Below are 24,805 nucleotides of genomic sequence, written 5' to 3'. Positions count from 1 at the left end.
GCCAGAGTTGAGAGGAACTGCATGGGTGAGGAGTGGGGAGTTCAGGCCCTCAATAGCAGATAGTCCAAAAGAGATCTGGGAAAAATTACTGAGTTGATTTTTAATTTGTTTGCACTGGAGTGTAATGTGCATTTCTTTCCCTGTATGTCACCTGCAAACATTTTCAGGTTTTGCTAATATTTGTGAAATACATCAATTTGGTGAAAGAATTTGAGGCCCAGACACTAGCAGAAATGGATTCTTTTGTTTTTATACTCTTCCCACTTTCCTACATCAATTATGGAAATGCAGAGAGACTATCAAAATGGAAACTCTTAGAAAATAACAGAGTATTATCCCTCTTGGGAGATCGATTAGGCAAGGCAGGGGCTAGAATGAATGGAAGTTCTTAGACCCTCCGAATATGGTGGACGGCTCCAGAGTAAAATTCTAAACACAGTGATTTAATGGCCAGGATTAATTACAAGAACTCAGGATATCTGCAGAATGAAAGTCCCTTACCAAGGTTAATCACTCAACCCCCCATCTCCATTATTATTAGAAGCAAAACCTGACTCAGATTTTGAACAGGTGGTTTAATTTTCTTATGTCTTTGATGCCTTATTGAGAAAAACAAACAACAACTGAATTTCTTACCACAGAATTGTTGTGAGTTTCCCATAGAATAATGTGTGTGAAATCACTGTGGAAATGACAAAGCAACACACACACACACCCCTTACTACTATTGCCGTTGACCATTTGACCTTGTACACTAATGGTTGGGGCTATCAAAGTTTAACCTCCCAACAGTCTTCCCTCAACACCAAGTCCACTTAGCCTCATACAAAAAGCCTTTGATCTTGAGCACTTGTAATAGAGTCTCTTGCTTTCCAAGTTTGGAGAGCTTATCATTAAAAAAAGAAATGGCCCAAGACTGGCTTCCTTTTTTGAAAAAGTTGATGAATTTATTTCCATTCTTTCCTGCGTCTTTCTACCTAGCATGACCTAAGAATTTCCAGAGCCCCAGGACAGCTTGGGTTGACACTGAGTAGGAAGGGCAAGGTGAGGATAAAAGGGATTTGGTAAAGTCAGGGATCTGGGAAAATGTGAATCCCGCCAGGACTGCCAGGCCCTCCTGTCCCTGTTCTTCTCTTGGCTGGAGTGTGCATCCTTGTCTGCGACCGTCACCTGAGCAAGCTTTTTATTAAAGGCGAGTAACCCTTGCAGCAAGATCACTGCTATAGCAATGGTGGAAGCTAAGATACTGTCAGGAACTTAATGGGCGCTTTCTTCTTTTTGTCCTCTTTGGCCCCACAACTGGCATTCCCTCTTTCAGCAAACACTCCATAGGTCCAATTACTAACCACACTTTACTTAGCCCTCTCTAGTTCTGGTCTTTTTTGTCACCTCCTTGTCCTGAACACTCTATGGAGGTCCTTCTTTCTTCAGTGGTCGCTGTCTCAGCTCTCCTGTCTTCTCCTTCACTGACTTCCACCTTCTCACTCTGTCATAACTTCACCTTGATTTCTGCCTCCTCAAAGCTTCTTTTACTCTCATCATTGGCCTTCTCTCTGCCCCCAGGTATTAGCCACCTAGTTATTAATCAGCAACATTCTCACAGATCAGTTTTCTCGTGTCCCACCAATGGTCTTATATCCTCCGCCTTCAGAGTCTTCTTGACCACCGGGTTCTACTAATTCCTCATGGATTCTTTGTTCATATTTGTGATTGACTTTCTCATCTTTGTAACCAGGGTCTTCTCTGCCACTAATCTCAGCTTCCCTCCCCTCCCCTCTGGCTTACCCTCATCACTGTTTCTCTCTGTCACCGGAGTCCTTTCTGTGACTAGATTTCATGTTTTTATAGGACTTGTTTCTGTATGCATCATTTTCCCTATTTCCTTTCCTTCCTCAACACACATATAGACATGAGCTACTATTCCAAAAAGAGACCTCACGTTGTCCCTGGACTTACCTCCCCACCTACCACACCTGTTCTCAGGATATTATCTTCTCACCAGACTTAGCCCTCTCTGTTGATCTCACTGATCCATTTGCCTTTTATCTAGTACCACCAATCTCTCCACTCCACCATCCTCAGACTGCACTCATCTCTGATTCTGGCTCTAAGATGGCATCACAACGTGATGGGCGGTGTTCCAGAGAGTTTATCTCCAGATATCTCTTATTGATTGCTCTCCAATTTCCCAATAATTTTGTGATTGCCTATTTCAAGCATTTTCTGGTGGCTGGTGGCTGGCAAAGACTTGTTCTACCTCTCTTGCTCAAACTGTTGTCTTCATACTTCAGAGACCTCTCCCTGGGAAGACCCTACAGCTAAGCATGTGGATGCTAGTAACTTCTGTCTCTTCAGGACTATAATCCAAGCACTTCTGAATATACATGTCAAAAATGGATTTATGAATTTGAGAAGAGAAAGAAAATGAGGAAAGATCACTTTCAAATTATCCTTGGCAAGACTATGAAGCATATTCTTTCAAAACCACCCTAGAACCACACGAGCAGGAAACACTACCCCATGCCCTTTTGTGAACTAAATGCACAGCAGAGCACCTGTGTGGCCATCAGCAGTGTCTGATCCCGAGACCTTTGCAGACCACTTGCGGCACAACAGGTGTTCTTGTACCTGTCTGCTCTGCAGTGCAAGAACTTGCTGATTATTGTCCCTGGAAGTATTTCTGTGCTTTCAAGTCGTTTAGTTTGGAAACCAGTCTTGTAAATATTCATGCAGATTTATAAACATGCCTGTGCCCCTAAAAAAGAAAAAATATTCTTGCTGAGATGCAGTGCCAATATACCATCATATATATGCTTTACCCATCCATGTGTGTATAATGTCCAAATCAACGTGTATAAGGTGGTATGTCATGCTATGCTATGAAATTCAAGAAAACATGTAGAAATATAATCACCATAAAAGATTAGCATAAATGTCACAAACATGGTTGTTTCTGAAGCACTTATTTATTCAGATTAACTCCTTTGGTAATTGTAGGGTTCTCATTTGATGTAAGTCACAGAAGCAGACAAATACTTTGTTTTTCCTTTGTCATTAAATGTCCTACCTATTAGTTCTCCTTTGTCTGAGTCTCTGCTTCTTTTGAACCCCATCTCCCAAGCATTTTACTCCTGTGATCTCTTATAGAAAACTTAATACAACAAATAGTTTTATGATTTATTATGTATCGTGTACTTTAAAGACACTGAAAATATAAAAATCCTAAAATAGAAAAGACAGTGAGGCCTTATGTAATTCACAGTCAAGTGAGGGTGGAACATTAATCAAATAAGTATTTGCTCAGAGACTGATGTAAGACCAACAGTGTGGCAAGTGCTGGGGAAGGGAATATATTGCTGGGATATTTCACCTTGCCATGGAGTTCAAGGAAGTGTTCTCAAAATGTTCTTAAAATGATGGAGATAGGCTAAGACTAAACAAGAAGACCTTGTTATTGCCTTTATTTAACATTTTAGTACCCTTGTACTGAGATCATTAAAAGTGGTGATGGAGAGAAGCAGACAGACTGAGAGCAATTTAGATCAGAGATAACACTTGGTGCTGTGAGAGGGAGGGTGGAGGGCAGCCTAGAGCCCTGTGTGAGGGAGAGGGTGGTGACCAGATGACAGTGGGCTTACAGATCACTTCATTTCTTGCATGGCATGCCACCTGTTAAAATACGGTCAGCTGGAAGATGATTCCTTTTGTGAAGAAGTTAATGAATTATTTTTTATATGTTGAGTTTGAACTGCCTTTGAGAGTTTAGTTTTAATGTGTTAAATAGGCAGTATGGCATATGGGTCAGGTGTCCTGGGCTGATATGTAAATTTGATGCACATTACTTCACACGTGGTAATTGAAACTGAGAGTGTAGGCGATTAGCTAGGGGTATTGTTGAGGGAAGGTGTAGAGAACATGAAAGCTAAAGGTCCAAAATACAGGCCAAATGAGACTAATGATTGAATAACTACATTGCTAATTCAGATGAAAAACATGTATTCAGCATATGTGCTCATTTTATATGACATTTCTTCCAGCACCCTTCCCACACCTATGAGAAATAGTACTACAGTGACACGAGTCATACATGAACACATGCTTGCACATACAGAGCCCTCAAGGACGCAAGTAATACGCTGGACTATCCTCTGTCATGAGTTCAAACTTCATGTGCTTTTCAGCCAGAGAAATGGAGACTGATTTACTGCCGAGTGGATTACAACTGACAAATCCATTGCTCACGGTCTTCACACTTTTTCCCAATTACGTTAATACGAGATACCTGGGCGCATTTCAGGCTCCGAGTCTGTGGCGTGCCTTCTTCTATTGAAAACCTGTATAAAGAAAGCAGGTATCTTTACATCAGCCTGGAAAAATATGCATGTGTCCAGAGACTAAGAGGGACTCAGAAAGTATTTCCTAATTATTGAATAAAACTATGATCATTAAAACAATTTAAACAAGACACAACAATACGAAAGGTAAAGTAATTCTTCCACCTTCAGTTTTATTTCTCAAAACCTCTGTCCAGAGAAGTTAACAGTTAATAAATATTAGTTAGTTTAAAATGCATATGGATAATGTTAAAATATTACCTTTGAATTTTTTATTAAAAATTATTGTACACTGTAAGAAATAAACAGAAATTTATATTTTGTGAACTAAATTTGTACTGTCATATGAGATTTCACAATAGCCAATTTCTTCCTTAGATAAAAAAATAAAATAAAAGTTGGCAAATCTTATCTCACACGTAAACCTTCTGAGTGAAAAGTGAAATTTGTTTTGTTTCTCAATTTTCTGTGTGGAGCATTTTATGTGAATATTTATCAGGTTATAAAAGCTGGGAAATTTACACTTGTTCACTCAGTTGAAGTCCAACAATAGCAGATGACATTTTCTTATCACACGGAAAATCACAGAAAAGCTAAAAATACAAGAAACTTACAGATGGGGGTCAAATGAGTTGTTGTCCACCCAGACCCATGGTTTCTCTTTGGTTGGAATACTCAGGCCAATCCAATAATAGTCTGAACGACTTAGGTGCAGCCATAGGAAACTCTAAAGGGAATAGGAAATGTTTTATGAAACAACTGACTAATTCTTATTGATATAAGAAAGATATCTCAAGCGCACTTTGTATGTGCTTGGAGTTGTACTAGAGGCTGGGAATGAGCAGATGAGTCAGACACTTCGTGGTTTCATAGGATCATCGTAGAAGGACACCTCAAGGTAATGCAATGAGGTGACCGCTGAAGCGAAATTGCATCCAGTAGTAACAGATCCTATGGCTGTGGAGTCAGACTGCTTAATTCGAGTCCGAGCTTTCCTGTCTCCTGTGGTGCATCCTAGCACAGCTATTAAATCTTTTTACTTCTTTTTTCCCAATCTCTAAAACTCTGATTATAATAGTTACTATCTCAAAGAATGATTATTTTTTATTGAGTAATATTATTAAATACTGTGGCACATAATAAATACTCATTACATAAATGCTAGTGTTATTAAAAACAGGTATGAAATATGTATAGAAGCAAGATAATACACAGAAAAAATTAAAGAAAGCAGTATCTGACCTGATGTGGTACATGTTGTTTATAGTTTTTTAATATCTCTTATTTCTAGAGTAATGACCCGGATCCAAAGTACATGACCAAACATAATAAGGGCTATATTTCCTAGCTTCCTTTTTGGCTCAGTGTGGCAATGTGACTAATCTTACTTCTGACTAATGGAAAGAAACATAGTACTGAAATTTCACCTGTAACTGGAACATAATCAACAAAAGAAAAAAGCAAACAAAATATAACCAGAGACATTGAAGTTAAGAACAATCTAATAATAGCCAGAGGGGAGTGGGGAGGGGACGGTGGGGAGAAGGGTTTTCAGGAACTACTATAAAGGACATGTGTTCAAAATCAATGGGGAGGGTGGAAGCAAGGGAGGGAGGTGGGTTTGGATGGGGTGGGGAGAAAATGCAGGCAACTGTAATTGAACAACAATAAAATAATTTAAAAAAAAGACATTAAAAGGCACGGCCATATTCTTTCATTCATCATTTCCTTCTTTCCTTAATGACACATGTGTATTCTAGATGGACTAATAATTATTTTGGGTGGTCATTTTATCTTTAACTTATTTGAAAGCTGAAGAAGTATTTGCTTGAAAATTATTTTGTTTATTGGAGTAATTATTCTTCTGTAATATATATTTTATCTGACTTTTACTTGTCTGTTTTTGGAGAGATTTGGAATGGAAATATCTATGCATAAGGCCTGTGTTGACTCCTATTAGACTTTTATTTGTCCTTGAAAGGGAACAATTACATCTAACCCACTCATTTGCTAATGAATATTGTGAAGAGGTGTAACCCACAGGAAAAAAGTTTCCATTAAAACACGCTGTTTCAGTCTACTGTTCTCCAAAATCTGGTTCGCTGATTGAGCAGGAGACGTGTCTTTTCTGATTTTCAGCATTGTTCCCTTTGCTGGTGAGCAGCAGCAAATGGATGAGGTTCTTTAGTAAAGTCTTAGTAAATTGCACAATTTCTCCCTGCAATGATTTACTGTTAGTTTGTTACAGAGCCTGCTTCTCCTTTCTTGTCTTAAAATTGACTTTTAGGAGAAGAAAGAAGTTTCTTTCAGTTCTTAATCCATCCTTATTTGATTCATACTTGAACCAGCTTGAACTGCATCTGACAAAGAGTCTTACAGTTTGGTATTTGGGGTTATACTGGTTACCGTGAAGACAGCTTATTTCTATTTTTGTCATTCTTGTTGTAAATTTCTACTCTCAGACGTTCCCACAGCTGCCCGGTTGTAAATCACACAGAGGGCAGTTGCTGTACCAGGACTGCAAAGAATTCACTGGGTTTTTAGACACAGTCTTTGTCATAGTTGTGATTCCAACATACCAATACTCATGCTGAGAACCCTGATTTGATGTTTGATGTAAGGAGAAGATTTAGTGTCCGATCTCATGTGACAAAAGTTCAAAGTAAAATTAAGCCAGGGTTAGCAAAATTATTAGTTCTCCTCAAGGAAAAACAAAGTCTTAATGTGAAGGACTATATTTTCTTTCTCCCAATACCATCCTTAATTCTAACAACCTTTGTGAGCACTGCAACAAACATGGGAAGTGGGATATTTTATGTTTTATTTTAAAGTGGGATCTGATAAGCTAGGGGGATCCCTTGTAAATACTAATTTACAATTTAGTTGTATAATACTAAATGAATTCTTTCTATTCTTTCCAAAAAGAGGCCTAAAATAATTATATAGGTCAATGATTCATTCAACCAACATTTTGTAGTGAATAGCAATGAGGATTAAAAAAATTATAGAAACCTTCAAGTTTGTAGCCCAAGGAACACATTTTCATTGTGAGGGATGTTATAATCTCTACGTTTTATATCTCACCATATCAATGAAGTCTCGAATCACCATGAGCTGTGAATTTTTCGTGGCACAGTCATTTCTACTTTCAATCCAAGATTTCTTATGGGTAGAAACCCAGTAACATTTCCCCCCATGTAGCTTCCAGTCTTTGTTGGGGCATGATTTATGAGCAGTAGAAGAGTTGGAAGAAACTGGGAGAAAAAAAGGTAAGTGATTAGAAGAAACTTGGGGCTATAACCCTAACATTATATGCTTATACTAACTTACATTCATTTAATTTATTCTTTTAGAAATGTATCATGCTCTCTACCAACTAAACAATACACCAGACACTAGGGTAGGACAATAAACATCACCCCCAAGCCACAGGGTGATAAAATTTTACAGAAAAAATAGAAATTGGGGATTTTAATTAGTGGTCCACCCATGGACCAGATATTTTGGGAGCTATGTATTACACTGAAATAGTTTTTCTTGAGAAAAATAGGTCACCCCCCAAAACTTAGATTGATTCTTCCATATATAAAAGGGTCTCAACATCCAAAAATGCACTGATAGTTAACAGTTCTAGTTTATAACATTCACCAGTAGGTTTAGATGACAATACACAAGCAACCTAAATATACCAATAATTTATTGTCCTGTCAAATAAATATCCTCTGAAAACTCACACATATGTACAAACACACAATGGTCTGAAGCCATCAGAGTGAGAAAAGTAGGCAGATTTTGGAGGGGAGCTGACACTTGAAAGGTATGGCAAAGACCCATGGGTGAAGACAATGGGAGGGAGGATTGAATGTGGGGGGAGGGCAGGGGAAAATAATGGGGAAAAATGAGGACAACTCTAATTGGACAACAATAAAAAAAGAGAAAGGCATGGAATGGCAAAAGTTTCTCATTTTTACAACTTTTACCCTAGAGATATTAATATTGGTACCATGTAGAATGAGTAAAATTTCAATAGTTAATCTGCATTGTTTCTAACCTGAATAACCAAAGAACAGAGTTGGGGCAACCACAGATACTGAAAATGAAAAGTGAATCCCATAAAAGAGAAAACATAGGGGGTATGCACCAACTTCTGTATGCAAAGTTTTTCTAAGTCCTTGCATGTGAAAACTAAGGATAAAAGAACTGAATTGATAAAACTAAGGATATCCTTGCATGCTAAGGATAAAAGAACTGAATTGAGATTTGAGCTGCTGCCTAAAAGATAGAAATTTAAATTTGAGTCCAATTATACAGAGTACCTGCTAAAAAAGAAAAGTCAACTCTTTTTTTGAGAAATATATCAGAATCCATAGACTTTTTAGCATAAATTTCACAATGTGAGAGCAAAAAACAGGAAAATATGGCCAATTCAAGAAAGAGAGGGAATTAATGCAGTCCAGTGAGAAAATGATGCAGAAGTTACAATTATCAGACAACATATTTTAAAGCATCTGTTATAACCATACTCATGCCCATGGATGTGAAAAAAAATGTATTTTCAATTAGTCAAGAGATAGGATACTTCAGCTAAGAAATATAGAGTATAAAAAACTAAATAAAATTTAGAATTGAAGGACCCATGGACAAAGACAATGGGGGAGAGGATTACATGTGGAAGGTGGGGGTGGATAGGGTGGAGGAGAGTAATGGGGGGAAATGGGGACAACTGGAATTAGACAGTAATAAAAAAGAGAAATATAATATATGATATAAAAACTGAGCCAAGTGAAGAAAGGGCAAATGAAGAGCACCAGCAAAGAGGAAGGTCTAGAAGCAACTTGGCATATTCAGGTAGGGCAGACATGGGCATGTGGGACAAGAGGAATGGCAAAAGAAGCTAAAGAAGGAGAGTGGGGGCCAGGTCTGGGGACCGTAGTCTTTTTCCCATAGGAAATGGTGGCCTGTTGATTAATTTCAAGCACAGATATTTCTGGTGGCAGGGGAGTGTGGACATAATTACCTTTTTGATAAATTGCTTTGGGTACACTTTGAGGAGTATGAATGAACTAGCAGTGGCAACAAGGTGAGCCAGGGAAGCAAAATTTGGACAGAAGCCTACATTTCCTTAGTAATCTCTAATGTTTGATGCAAATATAACTTGCAACTGTGTAACATACCTCATAAATAAAGGTAAACATATTTTACTTGAAATAAATTAAAGTTGCAATTGACTATTTTGGAATAAAAATTTCATTGGATAGGCTTAAAAGCAAAGAATTAACCAAAAAAAAAATCTGGTTAGTAAACTTGAAATTGTCTAATATAAAAAACAGACAAAAATAGTTGTAAAAATATCCAGAATCTTGAAGATTCACAGGACAATATAAAAATATCTAACACAGATAAAATTAAAGTCTTAGAGCCAGAAGAGAGTGAAAATAAGGCAAAAAAGATAATGGCTTCTGTATTTCTGATATTAGATACTTCGACTAGATAATTTGAAGCTGTGTTTCTCAACCATTTTTATTTAAGAGAATATAAAAATATATTTCTAAAGTAGAACCAAATTAATAAATAATAATCTGTTTATAGTGTATCAGCTAACCACTGTGATCTTTGTAGCTCAAGAACCTTAAGGAATACAAATGTGTTAGGGCTCAGTATTAGAAAAACTCTTCTTTGAAGATAGTTTTACTGCAAGATAATTAGAACCTAAACAAATTGGATAAAAAATGTTGCTAAGCTTGGGAGAAATAAGAAAAATTGCTAAAAAGAACCATTTATCTAGAAGTGAAATGGGGAGCAATGACTGTGTAAATGAATTCAAAAGGTAAGGTTACTCAAAGTCAATGCCTTATATCAGTGGTGGGATTGCAAGACAAGCCTTGGACTTACTGAAAGGTGTTGCAGTGAGTTTATGAGACTCTTTCATTAGTCTAGGGTCTTCACATGGGCCATAAATCACCCAAATCATTAGCTCCCCATTGTTTCCTTGCAGAAGAAAATGCAAATAATCTTTGCAAAAAATATCTTTAATTTTTCTCTTAGAAATTCAAAAACTTAGATTAATCAAAGTTTTTAAAAAAATCGAATACTTTAAAAATGGAACATATTAGCAGGAAGTATAAACAGCAGATTTGGTCACTAAGGACTTTAGATATTTAATAATCATATTAAATATCATAAGTAAAAATAGGTTAAAATTGTTTTGGCCTTTCGAAGTGTCAGGCACATGGACTATGAACTGGTAACACAATCATGAGATATCTTGTAGTACTTGGTTCTTCAACCCAGTTACAATAACTAACCAATCAGCTTTATTCTTGAACCTTAAATCCTAACCCTCAATCTCTGCCTTTAAACACCTGTGATTAAAAGCCATTGAATGGTTGGGAGGAAAAGGGGGAAGTTAACAAACAGATCTGAAAATAAATCTTTAGGTTTAAAAGCTAGTCATTGAAACTAGACTTAATGAAAGAGTCAGCAGCTTAGAAACAGGAAGAGAGAATTTGTGAACTACAAGATGTATCTGGAAACGTTGCCAAGAATTCAGCACAAAATCACAACAATGAGGACAAAATGTGGGGTAAAGAGAAATGGAGAGTAGAAAACAAAGGTCTATTATTGCAAATCTAGTGTATGTGCTAGAAAGAAAACAGAGAGAAGGTGGACAAAGAATTAGGAGTCATGGCCCTATTGTTTTACATTAAGTCGATTTTATTATTTAATTAAGATCAAACAAATTTAGAGTTGGCATCCTCTCCTGCTGAATCGAAACTAGAAGTCTAGGAGAGGCGACACACAACCATAACAACAGAATGAGGATCAGAAAACGGGTTTCGCAGAATTTAAAACTAGAGCCTTTTGATTGCCGCTAGTACCACTTGTGTTATAGTCACTAAGGGTTCAATAAAGTGCGTTGCTCTGGACATAATGTTCCAAATATTTGTCTTCATAGTAATACTAGTTAAAACACTCTTAACTAGTACGGATGTTGTATCGGGTAGTGTTTAGAATTTGTTTGAGGGGGAACCTCAAAATCCATTTGAAAGTTTTAATGAATTCCCAGAGTCTGAATGGACTCTATAACATGGACTGGTAAGTCTTTCTAATGAAACTATATCTGGATGCTCAAAAGAAGAAAGGTATATGGTGTTTTAATACAGAATTAAAACTTAAATTGAAGGACTTAAAAAAGTATAAAGGAAATGACTGGAAAAAGGAAATGAAAAGGCCAAATAATTGTTTTCTTGACATTTAAAAGCATGAAAATACATTCATGTAAGAGAGCAAGAAAAAGACCAATATAAGATTATCATTTGCAATTTGTTTTTCATGTAATAACATAAAAAAGTTGACAAAAAAAACTGCCTGGTTTGATCATAAATTTTAAGAATGAAAATACTTTGAACACATTTGCACCTGTGTATGTTCCAACAGAAATTAAAAAAGAAAAAAATGCAATTATTTCAATGAAATACTTTTACATTCATTTAAAACTCATTATTTAAACTCACTTTTTCATTTGCATCGGATCTTGGAACATTTTCGTCATGGACTATAATGGGCCTATGACAGGCAATGATTTAAACCATCCCTTTGTAGGGGTGAAATCTCCCTATGCAGATACACTCAAGTAAAACTGGTACTACTGTTCATGCTTGGCACTCAGGAAGTAAGCAGTACAAAATAACGTTACCTATTGAGCTGATTGTTCCAGATTTATTTTTCCTGTCACAGAGTGACTCTTTGAATTCATTATCCACTTCGGTATGTCTTGCAGATTTGTACTGGATAACTAATGAAAGAAAAACAAATTTTCCTAATTAAATACAAAGCACAAAACCACTGAGTTCTAGTGCCAATGAAGTTTTCATGGATGGGGAAGCTAAATGATTAGAAGTTAAGTGGGAGAGGGTCCAAGCTCGCAGCGGAGGGTGTGGATGTTACATTCCCCTCCTCTCAGGGCCCAACTGGAATTACAACTAAAATGTAGGACAATCAAGCTGAATAACCAACTGAAAACTTGCTGATCAGAAGTCTTATAACCAAAGATTTACAGAAGAAGCCACATCTACACTGGTACGAGTGGTGGAGATGTGAAAAGGGATGGCCCCGTTTTTTTAAGCACCAGGTGAGATTCAGGAGGGATATCTCAGCTGCAAGTTTCCTCTGAGAAGGTGAGGTCTCAACCCCATACAAAGCTACACAGCTCAGAGCACTACAGCCAGGAAAAGGCACCCACATAACATCTGGTTGTAAAAATCAGTGGGAATTTTGTTTGCCAGGAAAAGATAGGAGTCTGCTAGAGACATAGTTACACTCTTAAAGGGCCTATGCACAAAATGGCATTCACCACCACTCACCCTGGCCTGTGGTGGAGGGGGGTTAGAGTGGACTGGAGTTGTGTGAAGAGACACTGGGGTTTGTGGTTCTGGGGAGATTGCTGAAGGAACAGACACCAGGAATGCTGTGCTGATTCCCTCTCCCATTCCACAGAAGCCAACTTTCTTGGGTGGAGCACTCCCCTCTTTACGGCATCAGCCTGAAGGAATGCAGTAACCACACTTTTTGGACTCCCTGTTGCCTCACCCTGCAGAGCTTATACCCTGCTGGGGAGTCAGCTGCCTGGGCTGGGGTGTAGAGGTCTGGGCAAACATAAGAGGTATCTGACTGGGTGGTGAGGCTTTGGGGCAGGAACCATTCCCACCACTTTCCCACTAACCTGACTGGTGCCTCTTCCCTCACAAAAGATCTGCTAGCCTCACCTTCCTGGCTCCCGGTGGCCCCACCCTGCTGAAGTGTGGGCAGAATCCAGGACAATCTGAGTTGTGCGGCTCTGGGGCAGGGACAAATTCACTCACCTTCCTACAGCCTGCCCGGCACTCCCCCCTCTCAGGAGATCTACTAGCATAGCCCTTCCAAGTCCCAGTGGCAAGGCCAGATGAGGTAGGCCTCAGAGCAGAATCCTGGACAGACTGAGTTGTGTGGCTCTAGGACAGGGACTACTTTTCCCTTGCACGCCCAACCGGTGCAGGGCTACCACTTCATGCAGCCAAATCTTGGTCTTTGGGGGCCTGATAAACTCTACTGGCCTCACCCCGAAGAATCCCTGAACCCCTGCCCCATCACAAGGTCTGCGGGCCCTCAGTGCATGGCAACTAGACTTGTTACACTCCGTGACATTTGCTGAGTGGCCTCAGACCCAGCACCAGCACTGAGTTTAAAGCTGTGTCAGTCTGATGAACACCACTTGCCCCCACCTGGCGACTGACTGAGAATATACCTTATGCAATTTGAGTACTGCCAGAGGCTCTTTCAGGGCCTGGGCCTAAAAGGGAGCCAGCAGGTGGAGGCAGGCAGAGGCAAATCTTGGGCTGCTTCGGGACTTTTGCTGACCTGCCTCCCAGGCCTAAGGATGGTAAAAAGTGGCATTGGTGTGCAGCTCGGTACTTCCCGCACACACCTAAGCCCAGCAAAGGCAGCCGTATGTAATTGGAATCATATCAGGCATCCTCTCTCACAGTAATGATATGAAACTACAAATCAATAACAAGAATAAACCTGAAAAACACAGAAAGACAGGTAGGCTAAATAACATGTTACTAAACAATGAATGGGTTAACAATAAAATCAAGAAAGAAATAAAAAGATACCTTGAAACAAATGAAAATGAGAACAAAACAACCCAAAATCTATGCAACACTACAAACGCTGTCCCGAAAGGGAAATTCAAAGCATTAGAGGCCTATCTCAAAAAACAAGAACAATTTCAAATAAACACCTAACATTACACTTAAAGAAACTAGAAAAAGAACAACAAACAAAGCCCAATGTGAGTAGAAAAGGAAATAATAAAAAATCAAAGCAAAAATAATAGAGTTTAAAAACACACAAGATTAATGAAACCAAGAGGTAGTTCTTTGAAAAGATAAACAAGATTGACAATCCTTTAAACAGACTCAGCAAGAAAAAAAGAGAGAGGACTCAAATTTTAAAAAATCAGAAATGAAAGAGAGGTAACAACTGACACCAAAGAAACACAAAGAATTGTAAGGAAATATTACAAACAACTGTGTGCCAACAAATTGGACAATCAGATCGAATGGGCGAATTCCTAGAAACGTGCAATCCTCCCAAACTGAATCAGGAACACCCAGAAAATCTGAATAGACACAGTATAAATAATTGAATTAGTAACAAAAACACTGCCAAACCTCCCAACAAACAGAAGTCCTGTTCTGAAAAGGAAAAGTGAACATATGCATGCAAAATAGATAAATAAACAAACAAACTAGATCACCTTCTTATACCATCCACAAGAATAAACTTAAAATGAATTAAAGGCTTAAATGTTAGACTCCAACCCACCCCCCAAAAAAAACCTAGAAGAAAACATAGGCAGCAAAATCTCAGATATTTCTTGTAACAATATTTTTTCTTACATGCCTCCTTGGGTAAGGGAAACACAAGAAAAAATAAACAAATAGTACTATGTCAAACTACAAACTTTTGCACAGCAAAGAAAGCCATCAACAAAATGAAAAGACAACTTACTGAATGGGAGAACATACTCTCTAATGATATATCTGATAAGGGATTAAAATCCAAAATTTATAAAGAACTTAATACAACTCAACACACACCCATACATACACACACACACAATCCAGTTAAGAAGGGGGCAAAGGACCTGAATAGAAACTTCTCCATAGAGGACATACAGATGTCCAATAGACATATGAAAAGATGCTAAACATCACTAGTTATCAGAGAAATACAAATTAAAAGCACAATAAGTTATCATCTCACACTTGTCAGAATGGCTATCATCAAGAAATCAACAATTAAGTGCTGGTGAGGGTGTGGAGAAAAGGGAACCCTTGTACACTATTTGTGGGAATGCAGATTGGTGTGGCCACTGTGGAAAACAGTATGGAATTTACTCAAACAATTAAAAATGAAACTGCCTTAAGACCCAGAGACTCCACTTCTGTGAATATATCTGAAGAAACTCAAATCACTAATTTGAAAGGATATATGTATCCCTATGTTCATTGCAGCGTTACCTATAAGAACCAAGATTTGGAAGCAGCCCAAGTCCCTTATCACTAGAAGAGAGGATGAAAGAGCTGTGGTACATTTACACAATGGAAGGCTACTCGGTCATAAGAAAGAAGGAAATCTCACCTTTGTGACAGCACAGATAGACCCGGAGAATATGATACTACGTGAAATAAGCCAGTCAGAGAAAAATAAATACTATATGGTTTCACTTATATGTAGGATGTAATAAACAAAATAAACTTACAAACAAAATACAAACAGACTCAGAGATAAAAAAGAGAGTGACAGCTGTTAGAAGAGAGGGATTTGGGGAGCTAAGGGAAAAAGGTGAGGGGATTAAGAAAAAAATCTCAAAGCCACAGACAACAGCATGGTGACTACCAGAAGAAAAGGGGATGAGGGGAAGGAAGAGAGGGAAAGGGGGGATAGATGGTGATGGAAGGAGACTTGACTTTGGTTGGTGAACACACAATACAATAAACAGAAGATGTATTATAGAATTGTACACTTGAAATCTCTGTAATTGTATTAACCAATGCCACCCTACAAATTCAATATTTTTAAAAGCTTTTTGAATTGATTAATTTGAAACCGATTTCTCACCTATAGATCCAAGATTGATAATGCCCAAGAGTAGTTAATACGAATAAAGTTACACATAAATATACTTTCTAATTTAATTTGCTTTTATCTGCATGTGGTTTTACAAATGGTTGTGCGTAGCCCACTATCAAAGTGCGGTGGGAAATTGTGTGATCATGTTTATTAAATACACATAAATATAATCCTGACATCTCATTTCTTCATCAATGAAATATATATATATTATACCACATGCTGAAGTTCTGTGGTACATCTCTAAACATAATTGCGTTTCAAATTCACACTTTTTGTGAAGTTTAAGGTTTATGAATCTCCGGAACAAACACAATTACAACAGGCCACTAGAGAATAATACCTTGGGATACGTGAATAGCGTTGTCAGTTACTTACCAAAAATGCTGAGTGTAATTATTATTATGAGGAGGACGGTGATCATTGTACATCCAATTTTCAGAAGAATTCCATGATGGTGAGAATCTATAAAATTGGACAGATGTCACTAGTAAGCTCTGTAGATAATTCCTTAGGTAGTGATAGGCAGGAAAGGGCTGAATAAACTTTGTCAGTTATCTTTCTCCTGAGTTACTTTGAAATAGATAGGCCCAGCTTCCTTCTACACACACACACACACACACACACACACACACACGCGCGCGCGTCATTCCTGTTTTTTTAGTTTGTGAAAAGAGGGGCCAATAAATCCAAATCTCTAATCCATAAAAATTACAATATATCAATCCCACTAGATATGTGATATTAATACACATATACATACAATACCCTGAGACAGTACTAACATAACTGATTTTAAAATATAGCCAATTACAAAATCAAGTGTCAAGGCTGATTAACCTGAATGCTTATAAAGTGGAATATTATTATAGAGCACTCTGTTCTGTGTTCAATGTACCATTATTATTAAGTAAAACATCTTCAGGAAGAATACATTAATTTTTAGAACATAAAAAAATCCATGTACGTTCCTTTACCAGGCAAAACAATGCAAATTGTGCTAGTCCCAGCAAACACAAGCAAAGCCAGGTGCTATTTCTACACATATTTCTAATATGAAGAACTGAGGTTATAGACCTAAAAACTTACAAAATAAATCTTTGGATTTTATGAAAGGACTGACATAAGAGATATTAGGTCATTTTTAGGCCTCTGAGGTAAAATTTAAGAAAAATATGAATGTCTGAATCTTATCCCAGAAATTCTCATTACAGTATTCCCTGATATTCCTTACTGATATTTTCTTTCTTTTTCACTGATATTCTGCCAATTTTCATGGCGACACCCCTTTTGGTTTTCCATCTTGGAGAACCAATGAACCTATAATACTTATTGAGTGTCTAATGAGTTTCATTGATTTATGTATCCATTTATACATTCATCCACTTAACAAACATCTTTTGATTGCTTTCTATTTATCTAGTGCTGTGTGAGGTGTTGGGAATGTGAAGATTAAGAGATTAGGGAGATGGTTTCAACATATCCCTAATCAAATATGGTCATTGTAGGGGGCAAACCAGCCAGAGCAAAACAAGTGAAATGTAGGAAGTTAAAAGAGGAACACCAGGGACAATTGTATAAGGCTTTGCAGGACATGAAAATGGGATGTTTCGACTAGTTCTTCCCTCTCTAATGACACGACAATGAGGACGAAAGTTGCACGTACCCAACAGAGACAGGCCGTGAGGGATATTTGCCTTCCAGCCATAAGCATGATCATAGGTAAGCAGTTTAATTTTCATGTTTTCTCATGTTTAATGTTAGGAGATTTGACTAGATAGCATTAAAGATATTGTCCCCAAAGTTCTAAATCAGGGATGCAGTAAAATCCTATCCCTAAACAGAAAGGAGATCAAACCCTAGAATGCAGAATCGAAAATGCTGGTTTTGTTGATTGAACTGAGTGAAATATCCTCTAGACAAGTGGACTAGCTGTGTGAGGTTGTTTTAGGGTTGCAAGAATAAGAATGAAATTCTAGTTCATGTCATTTTTCAAATTAAATTCCACCATCTCACAGAAAATGAAAACACCTAGTCTAGGGAGAAAAGAAAGCAAATAAGCTTCTATTGGGCAGGTTAGAGAGCTAACGTTTAAAAATAGGAGATAACATGCTTCTGCTACCAGAGAAACAAACACACCAAATTCACTTGATAACTGCAGGCTTAAGAATATAAAGTAAAAGATGCATTCTTTGGAAACATATAAAAAGCAAAACAGATTCATTTCACAAGGGGAAGCACAACAAAAAGAACTTAAATTATTCAAATATTTTGTATAAACCCTATAATACAAAAAAATTCTTACTCTAGGAGAGAATACAAATTCAACATGGAAATTTCCCTAATGCTTCAGAGAATAAATATACACCGGATCTGAAAATCTATCATTTTTTAGGTGGTTTGTGATTAAGGTATAATGTTATCTTTAGCCAGCAATTTTCAGCCAGGGTGCTGTAAGAATTTTTAAAACATACATTCACTATTTAGACAGGGGCACTGACCTCTTTTCCCTGAGATGTCAAATCAAAAAAATGACAGCATCCGACACAGCAATAGCCACCTGGGGTCAATGAAATCAAACTTGTATCTGTTTTTTGTCACATTGGCAAATATATATATTTTTTGGTGTGTTGCAGAAGGTTAGTGATTAGTTTATGTGTGCCATGAGACGAAAAAGGTTGAAAATCACTATCTTTTAGCTATATGCTTATCTCTTCATATTTCAAAAATATTCCAATACTCAAAATAGTCATTAATTCTAAACTCTATGAAATAAAATACTAACATTTCATGTCTCCTTAATTTAGCTTCATATTGTATTCTATCAATATGCAAATTCTAAAAGGGTAAATAAAAATGTGAATAAGTGCCAGAGACATTTTCCTCAGTGTAAATGAATTTATGGTGTTATGGTCAAAGGCCAGATTTGAGCAGGGGTGAGCAAAGCTGTAGAGAGACAGGGGTCAGAGAACAGCTGTCAGTGTCTGAGTACCAACGTTCATCACAAGGAATATAAGGAGAGAGGCCATGAAAACCAAAAGCCAAGTTCTACATATTAAAATTAAAGCGACAATTTACATTACGAACATTTTGTTTCATTAAGTCTTTCACGCAATAAGTTTTACTTTTAACCCAGTCTCCTACTTCCAGTAAGACAAACGTAGACACAGGACAGGAATAAAGGAGATGAAAAATAAAACACTAACTTTAAAAACAGTCTGAAACTCAACTTACCAGGCCTCGGAACTGGAGATGAATGTTCTAAAGGTGAAGCCCTAACATTCTGGAGATCAGCGTAGACTATATCTCCAGACATGGCTTATATGAAAAAGGGGCAGCCTGCTCTGCCGAAGGCTGTCTCATATTGCTGCAAACAAACTTCTGCTAAGTAGATGGAGATGGATGAGCTCCTTCTACTCCCCCAGGTTTGGTGGATTTCCTCTATGAATAAAAGACAAAAGCAATGTGTTTGGTCTTATCAATCAAGGTAATAGATTTTTTTAACATTTGCATGATATAAAAGAAAAATATTATCCATACAGTAGTTACTTTCTTTCTCTTCCGTTACTTTTCTGCCTAAATTTGGAATACTTTGATGATATTGCATAACTTTCTTTCGTAAACGCTTCCTCTTTTAGTTCAGACATATGCTCTGTGACCTCTCCAGTGGAATAGCAATTTGGGAGGGACAAGGAGAAAGGGGGATTTTTATTAGAGACTGTATCCCTGAGGCTTCTGCGGGAGCAGGCAAGGCAACAGGGATGGTGGGGCAGATGGAGCAGGCCTGAGCTGTTGCTCAGGCTTTAAGACCCTACAGGCCAACACAGAGTTGGGTTGTCAATCTCTCTGTTCAGGTGGGGTCCCCTCAGCAAGAACCACCCTTACTTCTGGGTTACTTTCACAGGAATAGCCTTTTGGCTTTCCGAGCTCCCTCTCTATCTCGGGTTTTCCCACAGCCCACACCCTTTCCCAGGATTTTTCCGTTTCTCCCAGTTCAGCAATGGATTGCCCAATAGCATAAATGTCTTGTCCCACTACTGGGCTCAACATGGACATCCTTGTCCTATACCAGGTGCTGGGGGCAGACTGGAGTATTTTGGCTTTCTTTCCTGCAGTGAATGTGGCCCCATCAAGCCCTTAAAAGACAGGAGCATAAATGCCTTTTCTCATCCACAGCTCCCTAAAGATTTGTTGCACCTCCTCTATAGAGTTCCAGGGTCCCATGTGCCTGTGGGGAATCCCCTCAGTGGACCAGGCCTTTATGCAGGCTAGAATAATTTAATCCACAAGGGAGTGAGTACCTGAAATCTCCCGCCCCACAGCACCAAGCAGGGTGTGTGGTGATGTGGCCCATTTTCTCTGCTTTCTGACAGGGCAGAGAAATGCTGTCACACATCCAACTTGGCAGCTACAACAATGAGCCAAGTGGAAGTATGTTTTCTCATCACAAATATTTCCTACATTGGGGGCTGCCCCACTGTCTGGTGGTGGTGTTGCTGTTGTGATACTTTTGCTTTCCTTTGTATTAGGGGTTGAAGGGCTTTGGGTGTTTCATCTGTCAATCACCACACCCTCTTCTCTTTCCCCGATTTCCCAGGGATTTCACCTCTTAGCATCTCAATCAGTCTTGGTCACAAGCTCTGGGGCCTTAATCCATGGCAGTCAGCACCTTCTTGGCTGTGCAAAGTGGCACTCTGAGGTCTCCAACTTACCCTCCTCTCCCACTTGTTTGTCAGCCTTGAAGCTAACAGAGCAGTGGACAACGGCACATCCTTTTCTAACCTCAGCTCTTCTTCCAATTTTCTAATTAGAGCTTCAGCTTGTGGTTGAGCATCGGTGCCCACAGTGCGGGCCAGCCCATTGTGCAGTCATTCTTTTTCCTTCTTAGCCACAGCATGCTCTGCACAGTTCCTCAAATAAGTGCATTAAAGCACCTGGTGTTTTGGGGGTGTCCCTGTACATGAGTGGCAGTCCACAAGCATCTAACATACAGGCTACCCCTTCTCTCATAGAGATAGATGGCCAACTGAGGACTTCCTCTGAGGATTCCTCTTTCCCAAGGCTCATTTCTTTGGTCTCCGAGCTGGCTCATCAATTGTTATTTGGCAAACTGGTCCCTGTACACAGCCGGCAATGAGAGACTGAAAAAAGAGGTCTTCCACTCCAGATTGCTAGGAGGCAATTTTAATAAGCAAAAGAACGTACTTAATGAGGCTTTTCTCAGGAGACTGAAAGATGAGTAGATTTTCACAAGTAGATGCTCACCAGAGCCTTAACAATTTATGTAGAGATGTGAACTGTATTCAGTCATGTATTCAATCCAGATGATCTCAGGAACAGCCTCCTCTTTCAAGACTATGTCCTTGGGACAGCTCCAACTGTGGAACAGTAGGCAGAGTGTACATTCCAAGGACAGGGAGCTGGGTAAGGAGACTTGAAATGCTCGGGTCCAGCTCGAGGGTTGTTAACCCGAGCTCCTATCCTCTTGATTACCTCCGCTTACAAAGAGGCACTTTGTGTTAGGAAAAGGGACTATAAATAGTAATGCTTAAGGACAGATGGTTATTTCACAATAAATTTATACATTCTTAAGAATAAGAACAAACTGATAGTAACCAGGGGGGAGGTAGGAGGGGATAATGGGGGGGGAGAGGGAAGGGTTTTCAGGAACATCTATAAAGGACACATGGACAGAAGCAAAGTGGGGGTAGGATCGAGGGTGGGAGGTGGGGATGGGTGGGGTGGGGGAGTGGTGGGGAAAAATGGAGACAACTGTACTTGAACAACGATAAAAAATTAAAATTAAAATAAAAAAGAATTTGGAAAGGTCCCCTTTTTCACCAACATGAAAGCACAACACAGGAGAATAAGACGACAACAGCACAACAACACATTAAAGCCAATGGTGTTAAAATGGTGAAGACACAAAACAGACAATAGAGTGTGTTAAGTAATGAGCCACATGTAGAAGGATGTCTGAGAAAGGGGAAGTTCTGCAATTCACTAGTGCCATACAGTTACAAAAAGAGGAAATATGGTCTAAGATAGGGAGTAATATTTTAGCTTACAGGAAACCATGGGATCATTAACTTTAAATTCACATAAAAATTGAGGTTTAAGCAAAACTGGAGGGACCAACATTCTCTAACTAGGGATGAGAGACATTTAGTTATTTCATTGTTTTAAGGGCTCATGTAATTAGTTCTGGACTACACATTCAATCCAAGATAATCTCTCTATCTGAATGTCTGCATTGTATTAATTACATCTGCACATTTCTTTTGCTAGGTAATGTCACATATTTACATTTTCAATGCTCTGGATATCTTGCAGGGGGTCATTTGGCCTAGCAGAGATGTCATTTATAATGGCATCACAGCTGTAATATGTCTAGGGATAAATTTAAAGAGATATAAAAGAGTTTTACATAAAAAGTCTATAAAAGTATAAAAGAAATTAAAGAGAGCAAGTAAAGAAGACTGAAATAAAATGAGATTACATCATAGGCAGGGATTAAAAGACTTAATAAAGATGTCACTTTTGCCAGCTTGGTTTATCAATTTATTGAATCTCAACTCCAGCAAGTTTCTTGTGAACATTATGAAAACAATTCTAAAGTTTAAATGGAAATACAAACAGTCAAGAATAATCAAGATACACATAAAGAACAATAAAGTAGAGAAGCTTGCTCTACTGAAAGTAAAAACTTATTATAAAGGGATGCTAATTGAGATAGTGTAGTTTGGCAGAATCATAGACAAATATACCAATAAAGCAGAATGAAGAGTCTAGAAAGTGACTATATAAACAGAAACACTTGAGATTTATGACAATAGTGACTATAGCACAGTGGAGAAAGGGTGATTTGCCAAATGATGTCATTACAATGAGGTATTTGTTTGAGAAAAAGCAGAAATTGATAAGGATCCAGTTGCATTGTTTTGGATGTTTATATCCAGTTTTCCCAACATTTAAGAGACTATCCTTTTTGTATTGTGTATTCTTGACACTCTTGTCAAAAACCAGTTGACCATATATGTGTAGGTTTGTTACTTGGCTCTTTATTCAGTTCTATTAGTCTACATGGAACTATTTTTATTTTTATTTCAGTACCATATTGTTTTGATTATTGTACCCTTGTAATATATTTTGAAACAAGGAAGTGTGAACCTTCCCTCTTTGTTCTTCTTAAGATAACTTTGCCTAGTTGGGGTCTTTGTCATTCCATATGAATTTTAATATTTTAAAAAATCTCTACAAAAATGTCTTAGGAATTTTGGTAAGAATTGCACTGAATTTGTAGATCATTTTTGGGTAGTATGAACATTTTAACAATATTAATTTTTTTCAATCCATGAACACAAAATACCTTTCCATTGATTTATGTCTCATCAGTGTCTTAAAGTTTTCAGTATAGTTATTCACCTATTTAATTAGGTTTGTTTATAAATGTATTATTCTTTTTTTGTCCTATTGTCAATGAGATTGTTTTCTTAATTTCTTTTTTCTGTAATATTTTATTTATTTATTTTTAGAGAGAAGGGAAGGGAGAGAGAAAGAGAGGGAGAGAAACATCAATGGGTAGTTGCCTCTCATGCACCCTGTACTGGGGACCTGACCCACAACCCAGGCATGTGCCCTGACTGGGAATCGAACCAGTGACCTTTTGGTTCACAGGCCCGAGCTCAATTGATTGGGCTACACTAGCCAGGGCTGTTTTCTTAATTTCTTTTTCAGATAGTTCACTGTTGGTGTATAGAAATGCACCGGATTTTCATATATTGATTTTGTCTACTGCAACTTTACTGAATTAATTAAAGTTCAGTTTTCATGTTGTGTTCTAACCACAACACGCATGCAAGCTCACACAGGAACAAAGTAAACTTTTGGAAGTGTTGGGTGTGTGTATTGCCGAGGTTGTGGTGATGGCAACACACATGTTCAAACTCACCAAACTGTGTACATCCATTATATGCAGTTTTTTGGTAACAATTATACCTCAACAAAGCTGGAAAAGAAACCAAACCAAACCAAAAGTACATTTGTTAGTATTTGAAATTCAGATTGTTTTTATTTTATCTCTACTGTGGGGCAAAAAGAGAATCAACATCTCTATAATTAAATACAAAACTGATTACATTATCTATAACACTGGTTACAAGAAAAAAATCCCAATTGTTTCAAGAACGGGTGAAACAAAAAGGGCAATAATTTATGCAGCCACTAGGTGACACTGCAGCTTGTTGGTGCCCACATGGGTTGGGGGAGGAGCCAAAAAACAGTTTAGTATAGGGGAGATTCTTGAAGCAAACTAATAGTTAGTTACCAGAAAGCAATTATTTATAATTAGGTACTAGAAAGTAATTATTTGTAATTAGTTAATAGAAAGTAAAGTTGTATTCTAAATCAGGAAATTATTTCCTTTAACGATCCTATATTGGGGTTTAAAATAAATTACTTTCTTACGAAGAGTAAAACAACTATTTATTATAGAACACTTTGAAACCATAGAGAAACAGAGAAGTAAATAAATATTACCTATACTCCTACTACTCTGGGAAAACCATTTTGTTTACCTTTGTAGTTTTTCTCTCTTTTAGCATATAGGAACACAAAATACATAATTAATACTTTTTGATATATTGTCACTTTTTATTTAGGTATATTTACATCAAATAAAATTTAAAGTTAAAGTATTCTGTTCAGTAAGTTTTGACAGATGTTTATGCTTGTAAACACCTTCTGATTAGACATACACCAGAAGGCTCCTCATGCCCTGCCCACTTCTTCCT

The 24,805-nt window shown here is 37.8% G+C and overlaps 1 protein-coding gene and 1 long non-coding RNA gene across 4 annotated transcripts in view; one reads left to right on the top strand and one right to left on the bottom strand.

Moving 5' to 3' along the window:
- Window positions 1-579: 579 nt before the first annotated feature.
- On the bottom strand, window positions 580-19,620 carry LOC112321615 (killer cell lectin-like receptor subfamily F member 1). 3 transcript variants are annotated; one of them, XM_024579030.3, is made up of 7 exons: window positions 19,248-19,563; window positions 16,392-16,478; window positions 12,031-12,129; window positions 7,419-7,588; window positions 4,949-5,061; window positions 4,283-4,334; window positions 580-2,755 (listed from the first exon to the last, which is right to left on the bottom strand). In XM_024579030.3, the coding sequence occupies exons 1-7, from the start codon at window positions 19,327-19,329 to the stop codon at window positions 2,726-2,728; spliced, it is 633 nt and encodes a 210-aa protein (XP_024434798.3). In that variant the 5' UTR covers window positions 19,330-19,563; the 3' UTR covers window positions 580-2,725. The 3 variants fall into 3 exon arrangements, with proteins under 3 accessions (XP_024434798.3, XP_045043144.2, XP_053777803.1); XM_045187209.2 differs by lacking the exon at window positions 580-2,755 and having other exon boundaries at window positions 2,965-4,334; window positions 19,248-19,454; window positions 19,554-19,620; XM_053921828.1 differs by lacking the exon at window positions 580-2,755 and having other exon boundaries at window positions 2,965-4,334.
- The window catches only part of LOC123478622 (uncharacterized), a 21,039-nt gene continuing 13,882 nt past the window's right edge, over window positions 17,649-24,805 (top strand). The window contains exon 1 of the long non-coding RNA XR_006653882.2: window positions 17,649-17,735. This is a non-coding gene — a long non-coding RNA (uncharacterized lncRNA). The remainder of the gene's footprint in view (window positions 17,736-24,805) is intronic.

This window comes from Desmodus rotundus, chromosome 3, assembly GCF_022682495.2.
Source record: "Desmodus rotundus isolate HL8 chromosome 3, HLdesRot8A.1, whole genome shotgun sequence".
Lineage (NCBI taxonomy): Eukaryota > Metazoa > Chordata > Mammalia > Chiroptera > Phyllostomidae > Desmodus > Desmodus rotundus.
The sequence above is the reverse complement of the archived record's forward strand: the minus strand, read 5'-3'. Positions and strand labels throughout refer to the sequence as shown.

What these genes read in the sequence shown, in the direction of transcription:
- LOC112321615 (XM_045187209.2), bottom strand. Translation starts at nt 19,329, where the DNA reads ATGTCTGGAGATATAGTCTACGCTGATCTCCAGAATGTTAGGGCTTCA. An exon ending in AATTACACTCAGCATTTTTG is followed by an intron (nt 12,130 to 16,391) that starts GTAAGTAACTGA and finishes TTCTTTCATTAG; the next exon opens with TTATCCAGTACAAATCTGCA. An exon ending in TTCGAGACTTCATTGATATG is followed by an intron (nt 5,062 to 7,418) that starts GTGAGATATAAA and finishes TATTCCCTTTAG; the next exon opens with AGTTTCCTATGGCTGCACCT.